Source organism: Enhydra lutris, unplaced genomic scaffold, assembly GCF_002288905.1.
Source record: "Enhydra lutris kenyoni isolate GAN:26980312 unplaced genomic scaffold, ASM228890v2 scaffoldscaffold19, whole genome shotgun sequence".
Taxonomy (NCBI): Eukaryota; Metazoa; Chordata; class Mammalia; order Carnivora; family Mustelidae; genus Enhydra; species Enhydra lutris.
Window position 1 is genome coordinate 3604482 of NW_019154103.1, and position 19835 is coordinate 3624316.

Below are 19835 nucleotides of genomic sequence, written 5' to 3' on the forward strand. Positions count from 1 at the left end.
GATGGAGAGACAATGGAGGGAAGTGGGTTGTGATTTTAAACAGGAGTTATTGTGTAGGCGACATCTGAGCAGAGACTTAGGGGAGGTGAGGAAGTAAGCCCTGTGATATTTGATGGAACAGAATAACAGTCAGAGGCAAGAGCCCCTGGTAATAATGTTCAGCGTCCTGGAGAAGCAGCAAGGAGGCCAGTGTGGCTGATGCAGAGAGAGCCAGGGCAAGAGGGAAGAGGGCTGAGAAAGGTCAGGCAGGGGCCACATCAGCTAGGGTTTTGTAGGCTCTTATAAGGACTGTGATTTCTACTCTAGTTCCCCAAAGGAGTCTGTGGAAAGGGTACACTGAACTTGCTTTCTTTGCTGGCAGGTGCTGGACCTGTCCTTGACCCCTGAATCCAAGTCTCAGGGATGGGACCAGGGAACTGTTGTTATTTCTGACAAATTCTTTACGATGATTCTGATGTGCAGTTAGGTTTGATATCACTCTTTGCATTCAAGGATTTCACTATTCTAAATTAAAAGTAATTTAGTAAAAGGAAGTAGAAATTTCATAGCATCCCCAAGTGTTGGTGATTTAGAGATTTTGGAGAGTCTCTAGGAAATTAGGGCCCTGAGGTTAAGTGACTTGCCCGAGGTTATACAGCTCTAGAAGGCAGCAGTGGGTGTCGGATTCGCCCTCTTCACTCTGAGTTCAATGAACCTTCCACTGTACCAGGCTGCTACTTAACAGAGTCTCTCATTTCACTTATCAGGTGATTAGATTTCCAGTAAGTTCCACCGTTAAGAATGTAGTTTGAATCCAGAAGCTCTGTAAGGTTGATGGGTTGATTAAATGTTTGGTTATCTAAAGATCAATCAGAAAGCTGCTATTGTTTTAACCTTTCTGGTGAAGAGTCATGCAGAATGTATTAATCCCATTTTCTGCTTCTTTAGAGGAGTTCTGGAAGAGTCATGCCAGTTTAGAAAAATGGGAAAAGACCTTAACCGTTCATGGTCTTCCAGTGCCTCTGGGTCCTACTTTTGAAATAAGCTCTTATTTGACATCAGTATAAAACATACAGGCCATTCAGTGGACCCTGGACAGATCTGAGGTTCAGTTTTTGAAGAAATTTCTGGTGTTGTTTGCTTTGATTTGTTTCTTGGTCATTGACTGTAATTAAATTTTTTTCCCACCTAATTTAATTTTTTTTTATAATGTTGGTTTCTCTGACCCTATTATGTAACTTGAGCCTAAATGTTATCTCCAGTGTCTGAGCTTGTAGGCTTTACTGTTGTCTTGGAATGCATTGAGATTGTGGCATGGGAATCAGTCCAGAAATCACGTATACAAGCAAGAACTCAGGCCGCAGAGCAAAGCTAGGGAATGATTTCAGCTCAGCCATTTCTCCTTCACTTGCACATGTTTTAGTGACCAGAACTGTGCCCACAACAGGACAGGTTACACATTCCCACTGAGAACACTTGCTGGAGATGATAGGGATGCATTATTTTTTTCCCTTTTACTAAATCAGCATTGGCAGTGGGAGCTGCGTCTGCGGAAGATATTGGAACTCTTGCTGCTCTGGGAATGGGTGGAAAATGTATACCTAGTGCATTCCATCTTCTGCTGAGAAGAGCTGCATTCAGGGAAAAAGGCACTGGTCCCAGTACAAAGTGTTCAATTAATATGCTAAAGCAGCTTCATACTGTTTGATAGCTACCTTGATGTTACTTACTCTTTCAAGGCTTAATCTTCTTGTCATTCTTTTAATTTTTTTTTAATGCAGAAAGATCAACCTGAATTGGTTTCTGGTTGACTTGTCCCTTCATGATCCAGCCTCTAGTGTTCTCCACCAGAAGACTGCTTGTAATTTCTGTTTTATCTTCTTGTCTTTAAAAGCCTCAGCCAGTGACTGGTCCTTTTCTCTGAGTGGTTTCCTCATAGTGACCACATTCCTAGAGGAAACTCTGAAGTGGTCACTGTAGCATGACAATTAACATGGCTCTAAGTTTCCCAAAAAGCTGCCCCTGGGTGCTCCTTGAAGGATGACTGAAATGATCATATATGAGAGAATCATAGATTAACTTTAGGAATGATTAACTCGTGATTTCACATGAATCTGGGATTGGTATGGAGAGCAACAGTTTTGGAATTTAACTCTGATGGTATTTGCTCAGATTCCGAACAGTCCCTTGGAAGCAGAGCAGATGGCAGCCTTGAGACTTGGACCTTTTTCAAATGAATGATTATCTCTCTTATCTGTCTTGACCATTTAATGTGGTGCTCTTATGGGCATGGGTAGGGCCAAGGAAGTATGGACCCAGGGAGCCTGGAGGGAACTGTGGAAGAGGTCATGATGCTGGGAAAGAAATACCACTCTGGCTGGGGGAGAGCTGCCAGCAGACAGCCCTCAGTTCAGCTGTTGGTCTCCTAAGGGGACTGGCTCAGCTGAAGAGAGCCACCTTCTGCACAGTTGCTGAGGTGGCCTACAAGCATCTTGTGGAAATAGAAGGGCCCATCCTCCCAGCTTTACCTCAGGACAATTTTGAATCCTCACCCCAACTACAGAATCCATCCCCCCCACCCCCAGACACCTTAGGGAGAGCTGAGGCTTTTATTAAGACCACAGCCTAGCTCAATCTCTTCCCCCAACCCTCCTCCTTCGCTTCCAGTTGTAGATTCCAAGAAAGAATAAACCCTTTTTTTTTTTGCCTGCTAAACACCATCTTAGAATTTGCTTCTTGGAGAAACCTAACCTGCCCAGAAATTTTATGAGCAATTTGCCTGTCCATTAGAAATATAGCATAGACTTTTTCTGCAATAACCAACCAAAGATAGACTTTTTCATGCCATCAAAAAAAAAAAAAAAAAAAAAAGACAAAAAGGTGGAAGGTTGAGTACTAAACTGAGAAACAGAGAAACAAAGATAGAATTAGGTTAGACTAGTTCTTTTCCCTCTCTATATTTGCATTTGGGATGTGGGGTGACATCTTGCTTTTCTATAAAGGTTAGGAGCTGTCATTCGAAGTCTTCAGCCACTCTAAAAGTTGATGGTATGAAGAGAGGAAGGGAAGAAGCAAAGAAATTATTTCAAATTGAATACTTCTTTGTATTTAGCATTATGACTCTGTGTTCTTGTCCTTGCCCTTGTAAACAACTCTAGATAGAGTCCTTTCTTAGACCACATTTCTCCCCTCTGCCACTGTGGCAGCAGGCAGGAATCACTAAAAGGGCCAATGAATGAATGGCAGTGGTGTCTCACATCTCAAATCCACATATGGGGAGACTGAATGGCAGCCTTTCTTCTAAAGGTATCTTATTCTCCTTGAGTGAAGCTTGGCCCATGTATGCCTCACCTGGGGAAGTGAGGGAAGGCAGTTTTGAATGCCCAGTCCAGAGGGAGAGCCCTGGACAACAGGAGGCTGGATGGGGTAGAAGTCAGGGTGAAAATTAGGTGACATCCAAGCAGGAGGTGAAAACTCTGGAGGCGAAAGCCCAGAGCACACGGACAGCTTCCTCTGTTCCTTGCATGGATCTTAGGATCTTAAAGGAATTTGTGTGTTTAAGGGTTCTTTCCTCTGCAGGGTCTCTCATTCCGTGGCATGAACCTCCAAATGTTGAGGTTAGACATGGAATGGACTTCTGAAGACTCAGTCCTCAGACCCTGTGGGGGGAAGTGATGGGCGGACTACGGAAGCATGAGGTCTCTCCTTAATTACCTGAGTGCGCCAAGAGGAGAGCTAGTCAGTTGGGTGGGCTTGGGCTGTTGGGGAGGGGCGTCTTGGTGTTTTGCTCCGGGGTGTGGTACGGTGTGTTGGTGAGGGGCAAGAGGCATATTGCAGGGCTCCCCTGGGCTGCACAGCCCTTAGGGCCGGCCTGGGGTGCGTGCCACGAGGAGTAGCGGGCGCAGAAGGGACGAGGCCTCGGACCGCGGAGGAGGAGGGCGGGCGCGGAGGCGTGGTGCCAGCTGCTGCGCGCTGGGGCCCCAGGGGCCGAGCCGAATCATATAATCTCGCCCAGCCGGGGAGAGCTCAGGGAGCGCCAGGCGGGCCGTGGGGCGCAGTGGGGCCCGAGCGGGAGCACTCGGAGAAGAAGGAGGGTGGGAACGTGAGCGGGAGGGGGACGGACGCGGACCGAAAGTGGGGAAAGAAGGTGCAGGCGGGCGGGCGCCCTGGCCCAGGGGCCGCGGGCGCGGGAGCCCGGCAAGGTTGAGCTGGGCGGCGGCGCGGGCCGAGCCGAGGGAGGAGGGGAAGGCGGAGGCGCGGGGAGCGTGTTTGGGGCGCCGCGGCAGGGAGGGTGGCGGCCGCCGGTGCGCGCGGGGCGCTGTGTGTGCGCGCTCTCCCGCTCGGGGAGGAAGATGGCCCAGAAGGGAAAGTTGGGGTGACGCGCGCAGCCCCCCGAGGCTCGGCTGGAGCCGCCGCGGCGAGCCCGACGGAGCGGCGGCCAGGCAGGCCGGGGGGCGCGCAGTCCGGGTGCCTCCGCGGCCGCCGAGGCGCCCGCCCCCTCACTGCAGGTGGCCGCGGGTGCCCCGGGTCCCGGCGGCCGGGGGCGCGGGCCAGCGCGCGGGGGAGCCCGGCTGAGGGATGGGCTGCGCCCCCAGCATCCACGTCTCGCAGAGCGGCGTGATCTACTGCCGGGACTCGGACGAGTCCAACTCGCCCCGCCAGACCACCAGCGTGTCGCAGGGCCCCGCGGCCCCCCCACACGGCCTCTTCGTCCAGACCGACGCCGCCGACGTTATTCCCCCGAGCGGCGCTTCGGGACCCCCCGGCGCCGCCCGCGTCCGCAGGGCCCGCGCGGAGCTGGGCAGCGGCGGGAGCAGCAGCAGCAGCAGCAGCGCGGGCTCCGCAGCCCCCGCCGCGACCACCTGCAGGGGCCGGAGGCGCCACTGCTGCAGCAGCGCGGAGGCCGAGACCCAGACCAGCTACACCAGCGTCAAGGTAAACGGCTCAGGCTGGTGGGGGGCTGCCCGCCCCGTTCGGGCGGGGCCAGCATGAGTAGGGGGCTCCGGCAGAGTTGAGTGGCCGTGACGCGGTTGGTTTGGGAGGTTGTCACTAAGGAGGAGTTTACTTTTCCTGTGTGGGAGCGATGCGGGCCCAGGAAATGTGAGCGGAAGAGACCCCTGGAGGGGTCCTGGGAGCTGGTTCCAGGAGACCCGTGGAGAAGGGAGCGCGGTGGGAAGCCTGTGGGCTGGCCCCGTTTCCCACTGAGGGAAGGAAGGCTGTGGTTCCCTTAACTCCGGAGGTGGGGTGGGTATCATTGAGAGCCTCTGGTGGCTGGCTGAATGAAATCTGAGCTCCGGGCTCGAATCCGCCTGCCTTGCAGGTGAATGGTGCAGACCGGGTGCAGGGATACGGTAGTTCCTCGGGTACAGCTTTTTACCTGGGAGAGCCAGCTGCACGGAGTCTTCACCACAGGGGCCGAGCGTGGGGATCTGTGAATGAATGAGGGTGTTTGTGTTGTGCGGAGAGATGTAGGAAGGGAAAAAGAGGAAGAGGACCAGAGTGGAACCTGTTGTTTGTGCCTTCTTGGGGTTGGCCGCCTCCTGGACATAATTGAGGGCACCTGGCTGTGAGTTTGGAGGGTCAGCTGAGCTACCATGAGGGGCAGCGGTGTCCAGTGCAGTGCAGCTGAGGACAAAGATTCTGAACATACCTCTCATCTCACAGGAGAGTGGGATTTTGAGGAAGTGGGGGAGGGTAAAAAGTGTTTAAATCATTAAAGCAGCCACTAGCAATTTCTTAGTGACAGAAGAAAAATGACTGTGTTAATAGTGCCCTCCTGTATGTTCTCAAAATACTATGAAATTGAAGAGCGTTTTCATTGTGTAAGTCTGGCCACCGGGCCTTTTATCATTGTAGCAAACAGAATGACAATGGCACATTCCATTGTGCACAGGGGAAAAGAAATACATCCCTATGACTCTGAATGTTGTGTAGAATCACAGCTTTTACATGGTCAATAGATTACCAGGGACCGTAATTAATTAATTATTTGGCAGAGAAAATTTTATGTTTAGTACTTGAAAAGTTATTCAACAGTTGGCCTAGGGTGAATAGGCACCTGGCTTTTACTGGATCAAATCAGCCTTCAGTGGAAAGATGAAGTGAAGGATGGCATGAGTTGGTTTGAGTCTGGAAGACCAAGAGCTCCTTTTAGTGAGCTTATTATAACAGAATCCGATTTTGTAACATGCAGCTTACCTGAGTTTATTTATAGTGGTATTATTTCTCTGGTAGCAGTCATATAATATACTAATATAATAATCATGATAACAAAAAAAGACCATTTACTGAGCACCTACTATATACCAGGTATAAACTTTCTCTTCTAGCTTTTGAATCTTAACCATGTGTTGATAAAATATCCAAAGGCTGGAGCCCTGGATTCCTGACAGTACAACTTACCAATTGAACATTTGTTACAGAGGCACGTGTCAAACATTGTCTTTTTCTTTTCTCAAGCTTTTCTCCCCCCCCCCACAAAAAAATAGTAAAAAAAATTTTTTTAAAAAGCATCAGGAGCAATTTCATGGGGTTAAAATGATATATTTGGTGGGATAATTAAATAGGGATGTTATTTTAAAAAATAGCCTTTGCCTTCTTGTTGAAAAGGCAAAGTGAAGATATTGAAGTAGTTCAGAATGGTGACAACTTATGAACTCTGTGGTAATTTTTTTTTTTTCGGGGGTGTGTAAGAGAAATTGTATATTTCTGCCTTTCATAGTACCAAGAATCCCAACTTAATATCTGGCAACTCTGGCTATTCCATGTTTGTTTATTGAAAGAAGGAATAATGAATGAATTCATTCTCCATGTTTTAATACTTCCCTCAAGAGGTTATTTAGCAAATGGAGAAAAAAAACTGGAGGGAAAATGAGTCCCAATTATTAGCATCTGGTATAAACTTGTAGTAATATCATTGCTACTTGGCTGAAGTGTTAAAGGTTTGACCTGAATAGGAATTTAACTCACATTGCTTTATCAACAGGATTTCCAAATAAGAGCTTAATTCATTCCAACTTTTACTAAGAATGTTGGGAATGAAACTGCCGGTTCAGTGATTCAACACTAATTTATCTGTGTAAATCTCAGAAACTATATATTTGAAAATACATTCGAGACCAGAGTTATTATTTAGACAAGTCATACAGAATTATTATCACAGAATTGCTTTAATATATTTAATAGTATCCTTTTAGGACTTGTGACTCAGGGTTATATTATTTTTTTCTATCTTCACATGTTCCATACTCTTTGTGGATGAGATAATTTTATAAAAACTTTGTTTACATTTCTTTTTAGAATAAGAATGCTTCTGCCTTAACAGTTTGAGATAGGTGCTAGTCACCCATGTCCGGACCGTTCACCCCTCCTCTGCCCCGCCCTTTTCCAAAATGCTCAGGGGAAAAAAATAAAGTCCTTGGTATTTGGTCCTGTTTACAGTGGTAGTGGGTCATAATGGTTTTTTTTTTTAATTTCCTCTTTGTACATCAATTATAGACCATATTCTCATTATCTACTTGGTCTCTGGTATTCCCCAGGGTACAAAAATGTGTGCTTGATCTCTCTCTCCTTTTTTCTAGCAATAATTAATCTCATTAAGCTTTTAGAATGATGAAGCATTATGATGTCAAACGTGATGTCAACAGGAACCTTCCTGAATACCTAATTTATAAAAAAAATGATAAACATTAATAATTCATATGCAGTACAGTGATATCATATGGGTTTCCATTTCTGGTAAGAAGTAAGCTTTTTCTCCCAATTGCTGTAAAAATGCAACTTCCTTGTAATTTGTCTCCCTCTTGTTTGCCTTTTTAAAAATAGTACTCCAACAGGAGACTCCTGCAGAATGCTCACTCCTCATACTGTGCCAGTTGTATAATTCTTGTTCAGAAATCCTCAGGGGGGGTGGTTGAACCTCTCTCTGGGAAGATCAGGGCGGGGGGCGGGGGTTGGTTCTTACAAGTCTTTTCTCATACCAGCTGTTGCAGCTGGGAGGCAGCCGGGACTAGGCAGCCAGTTGTAGAGAAGAGTTTTGACAGTACAGTAGACTTGCAGCCATCTCTGGCGGGGTGTGTGTGTGTGTGCGTGTGCGTGCGCGTTAACTATTTTGTGGATCAGGCACAGGACATTGTTAGTTTCAAAATGATTCCGTGTTGATAGGCAGCATCACCAGCTCCCTCTTTCTCGGGAACTCCATTCATTGTGCCCATTTATTCACTCAGCCAGTATTTGTGCCAGACTCTGTTGTAGATGCTAGGGATTCAGTGAATATCCCTGAAGTTTGGTAAGTAAAGCCTAATGAGTGAGGATGGTGAATCTTTCATAAGAGATTGTGCCTAAGTCAGTGATTAATGACTTTGTTATCCATCCCATGGTTTTCTGAATCAGTGAGGATAATCCCAAATTGATTGTATATAAAAGGAAAAGAAACATTTTTCCAACCTTCTGGTAAATAATTAATGGTAATAAATAATGATTTTGGTAATTATTTGGGGGAGGGGTAGAACTTGTGAAAAAAGTCATTTTTATCTGTTCTCTACGTCGGTGCTCTCTAGTGCACATCAGAATCACCTGAAAGTCTTTTTTTTTTTTTTTTTAAATTTTATTTATTTATTTGACAGAGATCACAAGTAGGCAGAGAGACAGAAGGAAGCAGGCTCCCTGCCGAGCAAAGAGCCCAATATGGGGCTTGATCCCAGAACTCTGGGAGTCATGACCTGAGCCGAAGGCAGTGGCTTTAACCCACTGAGCCACCCAGGTGCCCCACCTGAAAGTCTTCCTAAAATGTAGATTGCTTAGCCCCACTCCCAGAGTTTCTGATTTAGTCGGCCTTGGGTGGGGCCTGAGTTTTGGATTTTTAACAAGCTTCTCGGATATACTAGTGTTGCTTTTTGAAAGAATTGAATTGACTGTTGGCCAGATGAATTAGGTTGGGGCTACCTCTAGCCGAGAGGGTAGTATTGAATGTATTTGGGGGTACTAGTCATAGCCCTGCCTCTGTCGTCCTTTACTCCTATAGGGGCAGCCTGCTCTCTCATTCATGAAGTCAAACTCTGAGCCTCCAAGGTTAGCTGGAAAGTCTCCCAAGTGTGGAGAGTGTGCACCAGGTAGCCAACCCACTTTGGTTTTTTGAGGTTGGACTTCCCCTCAGGTTCCACTGGATTTGTAAATCCTGATAGCTTGCTTTGCCATCGCAGCCTCTCCCATACCTCTGCCCAGCTGGGGCCCTGTCCTGTATCGTGCAAGGCCAGGAGGAGCTGAAAATGGGTCGATGTGACATAATATCGGCTCATATTTAGTTCTTAGCTTTTGGAGTCTTGCTGGTCATTTTCATCATATTTTTCATTTTATTTATTTGACAGAGAGGGAGAGAGATCACAAGCAGGTAGAGAGGCAGGCAGAGAGAGTGGGGAAGAGAGCCCAGTGCGGGGCTCGATCCCAGGACCCTGAGATCACAACCCAAGCCGAAGGCAGAGACTTAACCCACTGAGCCATCCAGGCATCACCATATTTTTCATTTTAAAATGGAGCATAAAGTTTAGTAAGCCCAAGTGAGTCTTCCAAGTTGATTTAGTAAAACTCGGATTTATTTTCTGCCATAGCTCATTTCATCACAGTTCAGTCCCTCTCCTTTCTTACAATGTATTAATTATAGTCAGTGAGAAAATCTTTCTAATTTTCATTGCTTTCCTCAGTAGTTAAATTAATTTTTAAGAAATACCAGGAAATTCTCCCTTTTGATTTTGCTAGTTAAGTCCCCAAACCACAAAGGATAATGTAGTGTAAGATCCTGACTTTCAGAGGTGATACTTCTCTATGGAGACTTACCCCATGTGGTACCTGGGTGACTCAGTCAGTTAAGCATCTGCCTTCAGTTCAGGTCATGATCCCGGGGTCCTGTGATCAAGTCCCATGTCAGGCTTCCTGCTCAGTGGGGAGCCTGCTTCTCCCTCTCCCTCTGCCCAGCTCTGCCTGCTTCTGTTCTTCTATATCTCTGTCAAATAAATGAATAAAATCTTAAAGAAAAGAAAAGATCATCCTTGGTGATCACCAGGCAGGACTTGGGCTAAAGCGGGATAGGGCATGCTGGTGAGGGCAGAACAGAACCTTTAGTACCAGGTTGGTGAGGGATTAAGGCCAAGAATCTGAATAGCAAGGAGGGAATGAGCCCTATGGAACCAGGCGGGAGGACAGAGTCCAGAGTCTGGAGGAGCAGGTGAGCATTTCAGGGGTAGGTGGGCAAGTCAGATCTGAAATTCAGGGACTCAACAAGAGTGACTGCTGTCAAGTTAGGTTGAGACCTCTGACTGGGAAATAGAAGGTGTTTACTTATTTTCTGTGTGAGGTTCTCTGCTGAGTGTAAAGAGCTCAGTTCCCACAGGGGATGCCAGTGACCAGTCAGAATCTGGGCTGTAATTAAACCTGGTACCCAGGTGAGACAAGACTGACTCTTCAGGTCTTCCTTGCACCTGGTCCAATTATCTGGGTAGGAAACAGATTGCGTATGCACAAGGATTGAACTGAAATTAATCTACTCAAGAGACTATTCAGATGTGTAGGCCGGATGAAAGGAACTCAAGAAATGACGTGGAAGCCCCCTAAGACTAGAAGAGGAGGGTACTGTCACCACCTTGAAAAGGTAACATTAGGGAATGGTTATGGGAATTTGAGAAGCCAAACCTCTTGGTCAGGGAAGCCCCCAGAAGCTGTGGTCTTAAGGAGGACTGCAGCCATTGGAGGCCTGGGCCTGGCATGGAGAGCCAAGGAGTGAATGCCTCCTTGCTATTGTTTTCCCCTCCATTGATCTCCAGCCAGTACCATTTTTGTCCAAACACACCTGGAAAACAGAGAGCAAAGGAGCCCATTGATTGAGGCTTTCCAGAGCGGGATAGAGAGATTATCCTGACCCTACTCCAAAAGGCTCCCTGAAATGAGTGTCAAAAGATGTTGGATGTCATTGGAGGTACCTTGGTAAGCTGAAATTGAGTTGGGCGATTTTGGTTTTCTGAAATAATGGCATTTTTAAATGACCACTTAATGTATTATTTATGTTTCCTATTTAATGACTAATAACATTAAACTGAGTCCAATTACTTTGTTTGGAGACTTTTAAGTTATTGCTGAAAACATACCCTCCTCTTCATTTCACTCTCCACCCTGACTCTGCTCAGGCACTTTCTTAGTCAGCTTGGGCTGCTGTACCAAAATACCATCAACAGCCGGGCGTACACAATGGACTTTTATTTCACACTGTTGTGGAGGCTGGAAGTCAAGATCACGGTGCTGGCAGATTCTGTGCCTTATGAGAGCTTTCTTCTGGCTTGCAGATGGCCCCCTTCTTGTTTTGTCTTCACATGGCAGAGAGCAAGCAAGCTCTGATGTTTCTTCCTCCTCTCACAGGACACTAACCCATCAATGAGAACCCCATCCTCATGACCTCATTTAAATCTAGTAACCTCAAGGAGCACCTGGGCGGCTCAGTCAGTTAAACATCTGCCTCCAGCTCAGATCATGATCTCGGGGTCCTGGGATTGAGCCCCACATCAGGTTCTGTGCTTGGGGGAGTCTGCTTCTCCTTCTCTCTCTGCCCCTCCCCACCCCTTGCTCTCTCTCTCTGTGTCTCAAATAAATAAATAAAAATCTTAAAAAAAATTAATTATCTCCCAAAAGTCCCACCTCCAAATACCATCAGGATTGGGGCTGCAGTGGAATTTTGGAAGACACATGCTTTTGGTCTATCCAACATGTTTCTATCATTTCCACTGCCCCTCACCCACCACTCCCTCTCTGTGATCTCCAAGCCTAGGAGGAGGCCATGGGGGGAGAAAATACTCTTTCTCAAGTTCAACGTTCCCTAAGTGGGAACGCAGTTTAGCTAGTTTACATTTTTGCTCAGTTGGTACTTTCCTCCTCTCTGCACCCTTTCTCCACAGCCTCAGAAAGTTGATCAATGAGTTTTACTATGTGTTTACAAGCTGATATGTTCAGTAAGGAATATGTATATTTCAGGTAGACTTAGAAAAGTTTACATGTGCCCAGGAGCTCATTTTTAGAAAAAGGTGTTACCTTTAACACAGTGGAAGTCTGGGCAGTTGTTATGTTTTGATAGAAAATACCACTTTTTAACAAGTTGCAATATAGGGTAGTTTAGATTTGGCTCTTGATAGCCTCATCTCCATTTTCTCTCTTTTCCCAGTGGTGGATAAAAGCCAGCATTTGCTTAGGATTATGATGCCTTACTCATTACCATTATCTTCTTTCATCTCTTCTTTTCTGCCCCCTTAGGGACAGTTCACAGAAAAGTAGTTGAGAAGCTTGTGATGGCTATAATAAAAATCAAGAGATTCTGTTACTTTTGGATAATCCATCGGTGAAAGAATATTTCATGGTTGCCTCTTATTTCCGAGGTGATTCACATTTTCCTGTATGGTTTGTACGTTTTGCAACAAGGTATGTAGAATGGATATAATAATATCAGGTATTAGTCGAGTCCTTGCTCTCTGGGGACCCCTTCATATACACTGTTTCACCCAATCTACATACACACACTACGAGCTACAAATTGTCATTACAAATTTCGCAAAGGAGGAAGAGGAGACACCAAAAGTTGGGCTAAATTGCTCAAGGTGAGGGCTGACATTTGAATACAAGATTGTCCGAATCCAACTCCAAATCTGGTACTGAGCTTTAGGGCCTCTCACAGCAGCCTGAGGACCCAAGAATGGGTGCTGCTGGAACTGGGGACGCTACTTAGAGTAGAGTAGTAATAGACTGGTGGTGGGGCGTGGGGACAGCCAGGGGGTCTTGTGGTTGAGGTTTCTCTTATGCATTCATTGTCACCCCTTCTATTAGATTGAACTGGTGTGTTGTTTTGAGATGAGTGGAGAAGGCAAAATGCACAGAACTGGAGAAGCTTTGGCAGAACAGTTGTCGTTGTTTTTAACCGAACACAGTGCTTGGCACTTTGAAAGCATTGTACGAGTATTAGCTCCTAATAATCCTGCTGTTGCTATGGTTTCTGGTTTGGTAATTAAAATGAGATTTTGGCTCTTTAGATTTTTGACATTTTTGAGACACATATTTGTCTTTTATTGGAAAATGTATTCCACTTACAAGTAGATTGATTTGGCCAATGTAGGTGACTAACTGGGTTTAAATATAGATGTGATATCTGGAAGCTTTGGAAACTGCTGCACAGACATGGGTTTGGTCTGCATCCGCTGAATCCCCAAAGGCGATGACATGGTAGAAATTTGCCAGTTGAAGGTGGAAGCTGGGGTTTGACGAGTGTTGCATGAGCGTTGCACCTGCGCAAAGCTTTGGCCTTTAAAGATCAGGGCTTTGGTGTTATCTTGAGGTGGTTCTGTGTGGGATTCTTTGGCGTAAATCTATAACCTAGAGCTCATCTCCAACTGGGCTTAAAGCCATTTTGCATGAGCACTGTTGGTTTTTATACTGCTGTATTTCAGTGGTGTCAGAGGTAGTATACTGTTGGAAAAAGCCGAAATACTGTAAATGTAAGGCCCGTTTTCTCTCAGATGAAGGTGTAAGGATTAGCTACAGGGATGGCATTGCCTGTGTGAGTCACAAAACAGAGAAGACCCTGAGTGTTGGAAATTTCTACAGGAAGGCACGTGAGAGTTTTTTTAGCAACCTGTCATGCAGGGTAACATGGATAAAAAGAAAAGTGCTGTTTTCTGACGTCTGGGCTACAAATAACATGAAAGCTCTAGACTGGAGGGTGATGAGTTCAGACTAGTTGGGGCTTTTGTCCACTCAAGGGCTCCTGCTGAGGGAGCCTCAAGCAAGAGCAATGGCCAAACGGAGAGGAAAGGACTAGTTTATGGAGGCCGGTAATCCCTCAGTGGCCCAACCCGCACTCACCACGTAGTCTGGGGGCCATTCGAGAGTCATCTTCATTTCCGGCTTCTGAAACTGGTGGACAGTCTTGGCCTAGAAACTGGTTGTGAGGAAGGAGAAGCTGCTCCATCTGTTGATGCTTTCAGCAGCCTCAGAAGTGTTTTGATCGGAGCCATAGCTGGAATGGAAAGGTTTTCTTTTCCCCACAGTTGAATACAAACTTGGGCTACAATATCTCCTTTCCAGAGTTCCCTCGAGAGAGTGATTCCCGAAACAATGATGGCCAAGCAAAGGTAGAATGGAGCAAAGGAGCGGCTTGGTCAGTGGCGGCCCAGCACTGGTTAGTACTGCCTTCCAGGGAGTCCCCCATGTATGTGCTCTGGGAAGGGGTGCTGGGACAGGAGGCTGAGAGAGAGATGGCTTTGCATGAAGCTTCCTGCCTGTTCTTCCCAAATCTATAAGGTTTAGTTTGCAAAGCCAGTTCTGGGACCCCTGCCACATTCGTGCCCCCCCCCACCCCTCACCCAGCCCAGGGCCTCACACACTCATAGGCCCTTCTGTCCCTGTAGTCAGCTTCTCTGTCCATTTGCTGAGTCACAGGTGTTTCCATGGGTGAGCTTTCCAAAGCCTCCACCTCTCTCTGCAGTGATCTGGCTCCTTAGGGCCAGGAAACTACAGCAAGGCTTCAGGACTGGCTGAGGGAAGAGGGAGCCTTCATATCCCTTTGGGAGGAGCTGGTGAAGGGAAGCGGGTGTGGTCCATTCTTCTGACCTCCCTGAGGGTATGACAGGGTGGAGAGCTGCAGGCAAGTTCTCCCCTCACATTTGTGCCAAGTTCACCCCTCACATTTGTGCCGCTTTTCTGGAAGAGGGAGAGAGATGGGGCAAAAGGCCAGAACCTCTTCTGTGTGTCAAAGGTGAGAACTTTGAATTTAAGAAAAAAAGAAAGAAAGAAAGAAAGAAGGAAAGAAAGAAAGGACAACTCTAGCTTTTATATGCAGATTATGTGACAAAAATACTTTGTAAGCCACCTAGTTGGTATCAGGAATGGATTTTCATATAGAAGCAATGTTATACATGGCATTTAGGTTTCTAGGTTAGCCCAAAAAAGTATTCAGACCGTTATGTAGCTGGAATATATTTACAATGTTGTGAGAGAAACGTAAAATTGAATTAGAGCTAGTGTTTCTTTTGTGCACGTGTCCTTTGGGAGAAGCGGGTTTAATTAGAGGACGATGAAGCAGATGAGGGAGAACCTGTGGTGTTCCCCTCAGGGAGTGGTGCTCCTGCCTCACGGTTGGTGTTCTGAGGAGGTGAGGGAGGGAGCCGGGGTGCAGGGACCAGGATCTCACCCCTAGGGACTCAGAGCTATGCTGTGACACTGTCCTCTTTTCATCTGGGCTAGTTCATCTCCAGAGGCACTAAAGGGGTCTATTTTGTTTCTTTTAGGGCCTTATTTTCTGTTTTACCCACAAATACTTTGCATCTTTTAACTCTTAAGAATCCTTAAAAACAAGTCAACAAATGCAAAACCACTACACACCAAAAAACTGAATGACAGCTCTCTTAGTTCAGGCTGCCATAACAACAAAAAAATGCCATTCTCACTGTTCTGGAGGCTGTGAAGTCCCAAGATCATGGCACCAGCAGATTCCGTGTCTGCTGAGGAGCTGCTTCCTGGTTCATCAGTAGACATCTTCTTACCGTGTCCTTAGTCCTTAGCGGCAGAGTGGGGCGGGCACTGGCTGGGAGCTCTTCTGTAAAGGCACTAATCCCCTTCACGAGGGCTCCACCCCCCAGGCTGGTGCAGCCCCTCCTGATACCATCACACTGAGTTTGGATTTCAACACCTAAATTTGGCAGGGACAGAAACAGTCTATATAGCAACTACTGAGTAGGACTCGAGTTTTTTTTTGTTTTTGTTTTTGTTTTAATTAAAGATTTTATTTATTTATTTGACAGACAGAGATCATAGGTAGGCAGAAGGCGGGCAGAATGGGGGTGGGGAGCAGGCTCCCCGCCGAGCAGGGAGCCCAATGCAGGGCTCGATCCCAGGACGCCGGGATCATGACCTGAGCCGGAGGCAGAGGCTTTAACCCACTGAGCCACCCAGGTGCCCCTGACTCGAGTTTTCTAATTGCGTTGTTAGTTTTTACAATTTGTGGGTATCCAAATAAAATTCACTCATTACAAGTGATTGATAGGTCTCTAAAGTCTCACTGAATCCACAGGTTCCCCATGGCTCTATCTTTGTACTTGCACTTAATTTGTTGAGGGCCCTCCGCTGTTTGTCCTGTGGATAGTCCTCCGTCTGCATTTTACTTTTTGCATTGCTGGAGCGGACCTAATGTGTTTTTGTGCCTTCTGTGTTTGTTAGAAACTTGCAAGTAGATTGACAGGTTTGATCAAATTATGCTCAATTTTGGGGGGTGGGTGTAGGGCAAGAATACTTTTTCAGTGATACTGTGTTTTCACCACAGGAAACACACGGATGTGTTTGTTTTTTTTTTTTTTGCTGTGATGCTAACCAGTAGTAATGATCATTGCTTACATTCATTGATCATTAGGGGGTGTAAAATGGTGATATTCTCATTGTACCATTTCTTCTTACTAGCTGCCTGTCTCTAAGAAGGAAAACTTCTCCTCACCAATTAGTTGGTTTCCCTGGGATACAATTTATGTAGGGAAAGCAGGTTGAATACGTCAGTTTTCCCTCTTATTTCTAAGTTTTCAAAATAATGAGTTGATTCTCTAGCATTCTCCTAAGGTGATAAGAATTTTTTTTTTTTTACTTGTTTCTTTGTTTGCTTGCTTAGACTCATTACGAATCACTCTGGATTACACATTTATTTGATGTGTGTTAACTCACCGCAGTGATTATACAATTTGGGTGTCCACATTGCCCATTTTTGACCAGAGGGAGCGAATTCGAATTGAAGAAATAGTTTCAGCTAAGTTGGTTAAGTTATGTCCTTATTCTGAAAATGTTCTTTGTGGATGAGGGCTTGCTGAGCACCTGCGGGTAAAGGCCTTAGAGCCTGCCTGCCTGTCCCTAGTCGTACCAAACCTCTCACATCATGGAGCTTTGAGAGGATCCACTGTGCAAGGCCACAGTGCAGCTCATTTCATGTAATTTTTGTGGCTACAAAAAGACTACCTGGTGTTATGAGAAGATACTCACTAGCCCAGACTTGCATTCTCACTCTGCCCTATACAAGCTTTGTGACCTTGGAGAAGCTGTGCAACTTCTCCTTAGTTGGGAATAATGTACGGTCAAAAAGATTGGTGCAAGTGTAGCAGATGTACAGTTCCTGTAAACCTTCTCAGTTCCCAGGAATGCGTGTGTGTGTGTGTGTGTGTGTGTGTGTGTGTGTGTGTAACTAAGTCTTTGAAATCTGGAATGTATTTTACACTTATAGGGCATATCAGTATAGACCAGCACATTCCAAGCGCTCACTGGCCACATCGTAGCTACTGTGTGGAGGAAGATAGAATTACGGTGGCGGAAGGGAGGAAGAAAATTAACCTTTACGTCAGAGTTCTAAATTGTGCAATTGCAATTTGATCTTGGAACCTGACAGGGAGTATGGCACCATCGTTTGTTATTAGTGTCTTAGTTCTTCACTCCATACCTGCTCGTCGATATTCTCCTTCGTCTTGCGTGGGGCTCAAAATCTACAAACTGCATCTTCCAGATCCTGTTGCCAACTGGTCTTCTCTTAGATCCTGAAGGTAGGAGGTCCTGGTAGGCAATTGGGAGTGGGAGGAAGGCAGATATCTGAGCAGTGGCTCCTGCGAAGCAGCAGTGGGAGAACTTGGAGAGAGATGGTGCTGGCATCTCTGATGAGGAGGAGGGTGGTCTGATGGTTCCAGGCCAGGGTTTCTGACGTCTGGATATTACCCTCTCACCTTCTGTTTCTCCAGCTCACCTCTATCTTCTTTTGGCTCTTTCATAACTTCCAACTCCTTGTAAATAGTTCATTACATTGATTCCTTTCCGCTTAGTATATGTACAGTGGTTTCTGTTTTTCCCAGTGGACACTTGGCATCTGAGGACGGAAAGAACTAGGTTATAATCTCATGTGTGCCATTTACTTTGTTCTGTGACTTGACTTCTCTCATTTTCAATTTCTTACCTTGTCTAAGGAGAATAATAAAAATCACTGCCTCATACAATTGTTGGTATAATTTACATATATATAAACATGACTGCTAGCTTTCAACCTCACTCTCAGTTAAGTGTTGTCTGCTGTTGATAACAATATACAAACCGATGTTTGAAGGCTTGTCATTTAACATTTTTTATTATGGAGAAGTTCAAATGCATACAAAAATAGAGAGAATAGTATAATGGAACTTCATGTACATATTACCCAGCTTCAACAGTTATAAAATTAAGCCTTTTCTTTTATCTACACCACCCACTCTCCCCCCTACTCTGGGATTATTTTAAAACAAATCTAAAATATCATATTATTTTAGCTGTAAGTATTTCAGCATGTAACCCTAAGAGATTAGGACTGTTTAAAAAATAACCACAGTGCTATTAGCATATCTAGAAATTAAAGTAATTCCTTAATATCATCAGATACCAATACCAGATACCAGATAATGTTCAAATTTCCCTAATTGTCTCATAAATGTCTTTTTAAAAATTGTTGTTTGAGTCATCTTTGGAATAAGATCCACTCGTTGGTTGATGTGTTTCTTAAGTGTCTTTTAATCTATATGTTATCTGCTTTTAACTTTACAATTTGTGCGTTGACAAAACTGGGTCATTTGTCCAGCAGAGTTTCCCACAGTCTGGATTTTGCTGATTACATTCCTGCGGTATCCTGTACCGTGTTCTTCCGGACTTATAATCCCTATAGTGTTGGTACTTCCATCTAGAGGTATTTTGGTAGGATTCAGGCTTGTTTACATATTTATTTTGGCAAGACTACTTTATAGGTAGTGCTTTGTACCTCCATCAGGAGGCACGTAATGGCTGGTTCTCTCTGTTTTTGTGATGTTTCATGATCGTTGTCTAGATCTACTAATTCATTGGGGATTACAAAAGTCTATCATTCATTTTTTTTTTTCCTACAATACTTCTGGAGTGCCTCCATAGGGAGAACCTCCCTTTCATCAACTATTTAATTATCCTGAAGTACAGTTCATATGAGAAAGGTAGGGTAAATGCTTGATTATTTTATTATTTACCAGGTTTTAAAATAGTGATTTGGTTTTTATCATCCTCCAGTAGTGTTTGTGGTGTGGCTATACACTTAATCCGTTTATGAATATGAGACGTATCCCAGTCTGTTGTGGTTATTGTTCTTGCTGATGCTCACTTGTCCTATCTTTGGCTACTGGGAGGAACCGTGTTAGCCCCTAGTTATCTGTGATAGGTTTTTTTTGCCTGATGGTATGACAAGATGTTCCAGTTTCATCATGTTCTTTCCCTGATCTGGAATCAGTAATTTCTCTCAGGAACCTAATTCTTTTTATTGAAAGAGGGTATTTAGAGACATGATCTGGGCAGTGGAGTAGTCATTGCTAATGGACTGGTTATTGTTTCTTGGCTTTTTAAGTGGACACAGCCAGGAAAAAGGTTTTGTTTTTTGTTTTTTGTTTTTTAAGCAATAAAATGCATCACAAGTTTTTACTTAGACTTCCAATTCAAATTTAGGACCACAAGGCTTTACTTTAACCTCATTAGTCTTACATTTCTATTCTTCTCCCTGTGACATAAATACCGATTCTGAACAGCATTGGGGATAATTCCTCATTTGTTCTATCCTTAGTATACCCATAACAGTCTCAGAATCATCACTGGAAGCAGCTTAGTATTTTTTCCAGTTATTGTTGACATCAGAGTGTATTCTACTAAGAATGAACCAGGAAAATTATTGTGTTTTTAAGTGATTTGAATCAGTTCCTTTTTGTGTAGCAATCCTAACAGTGGAATGGTTAGTGACTAACTCATAGTTAAGGACAGTTTTGTTCATTTAT

The 19835-nt window shown here is 45.0% G+C and overlaps 1 protein-coding gene across 6 annotated transcripts in view; it reads left to right on the forward strand.

The window, feature by feature from the left end:
• The first annotated feature begins 4557 nt into the window (after positions 1-4557).
• Positions 4558-19835, forward strand: part of LOC111148266 (phosphodiesterase 8B) — a 238791-nt gene continuing 223513 nt past the window's right edge. For all 6 annotated transcript variants that reach the window (XM_022504725.1, XM_022504729.1, XM_022504728.1 and 3 more), the window contains exon 1: positions 4558-4914. In XM_022504725.1, coding sequence (XP_022360433.1) covers positions 4558-4914 — 357 coding nt within the window. The remainder of the gene's footprint in view (positions 4915-19835) is intronic.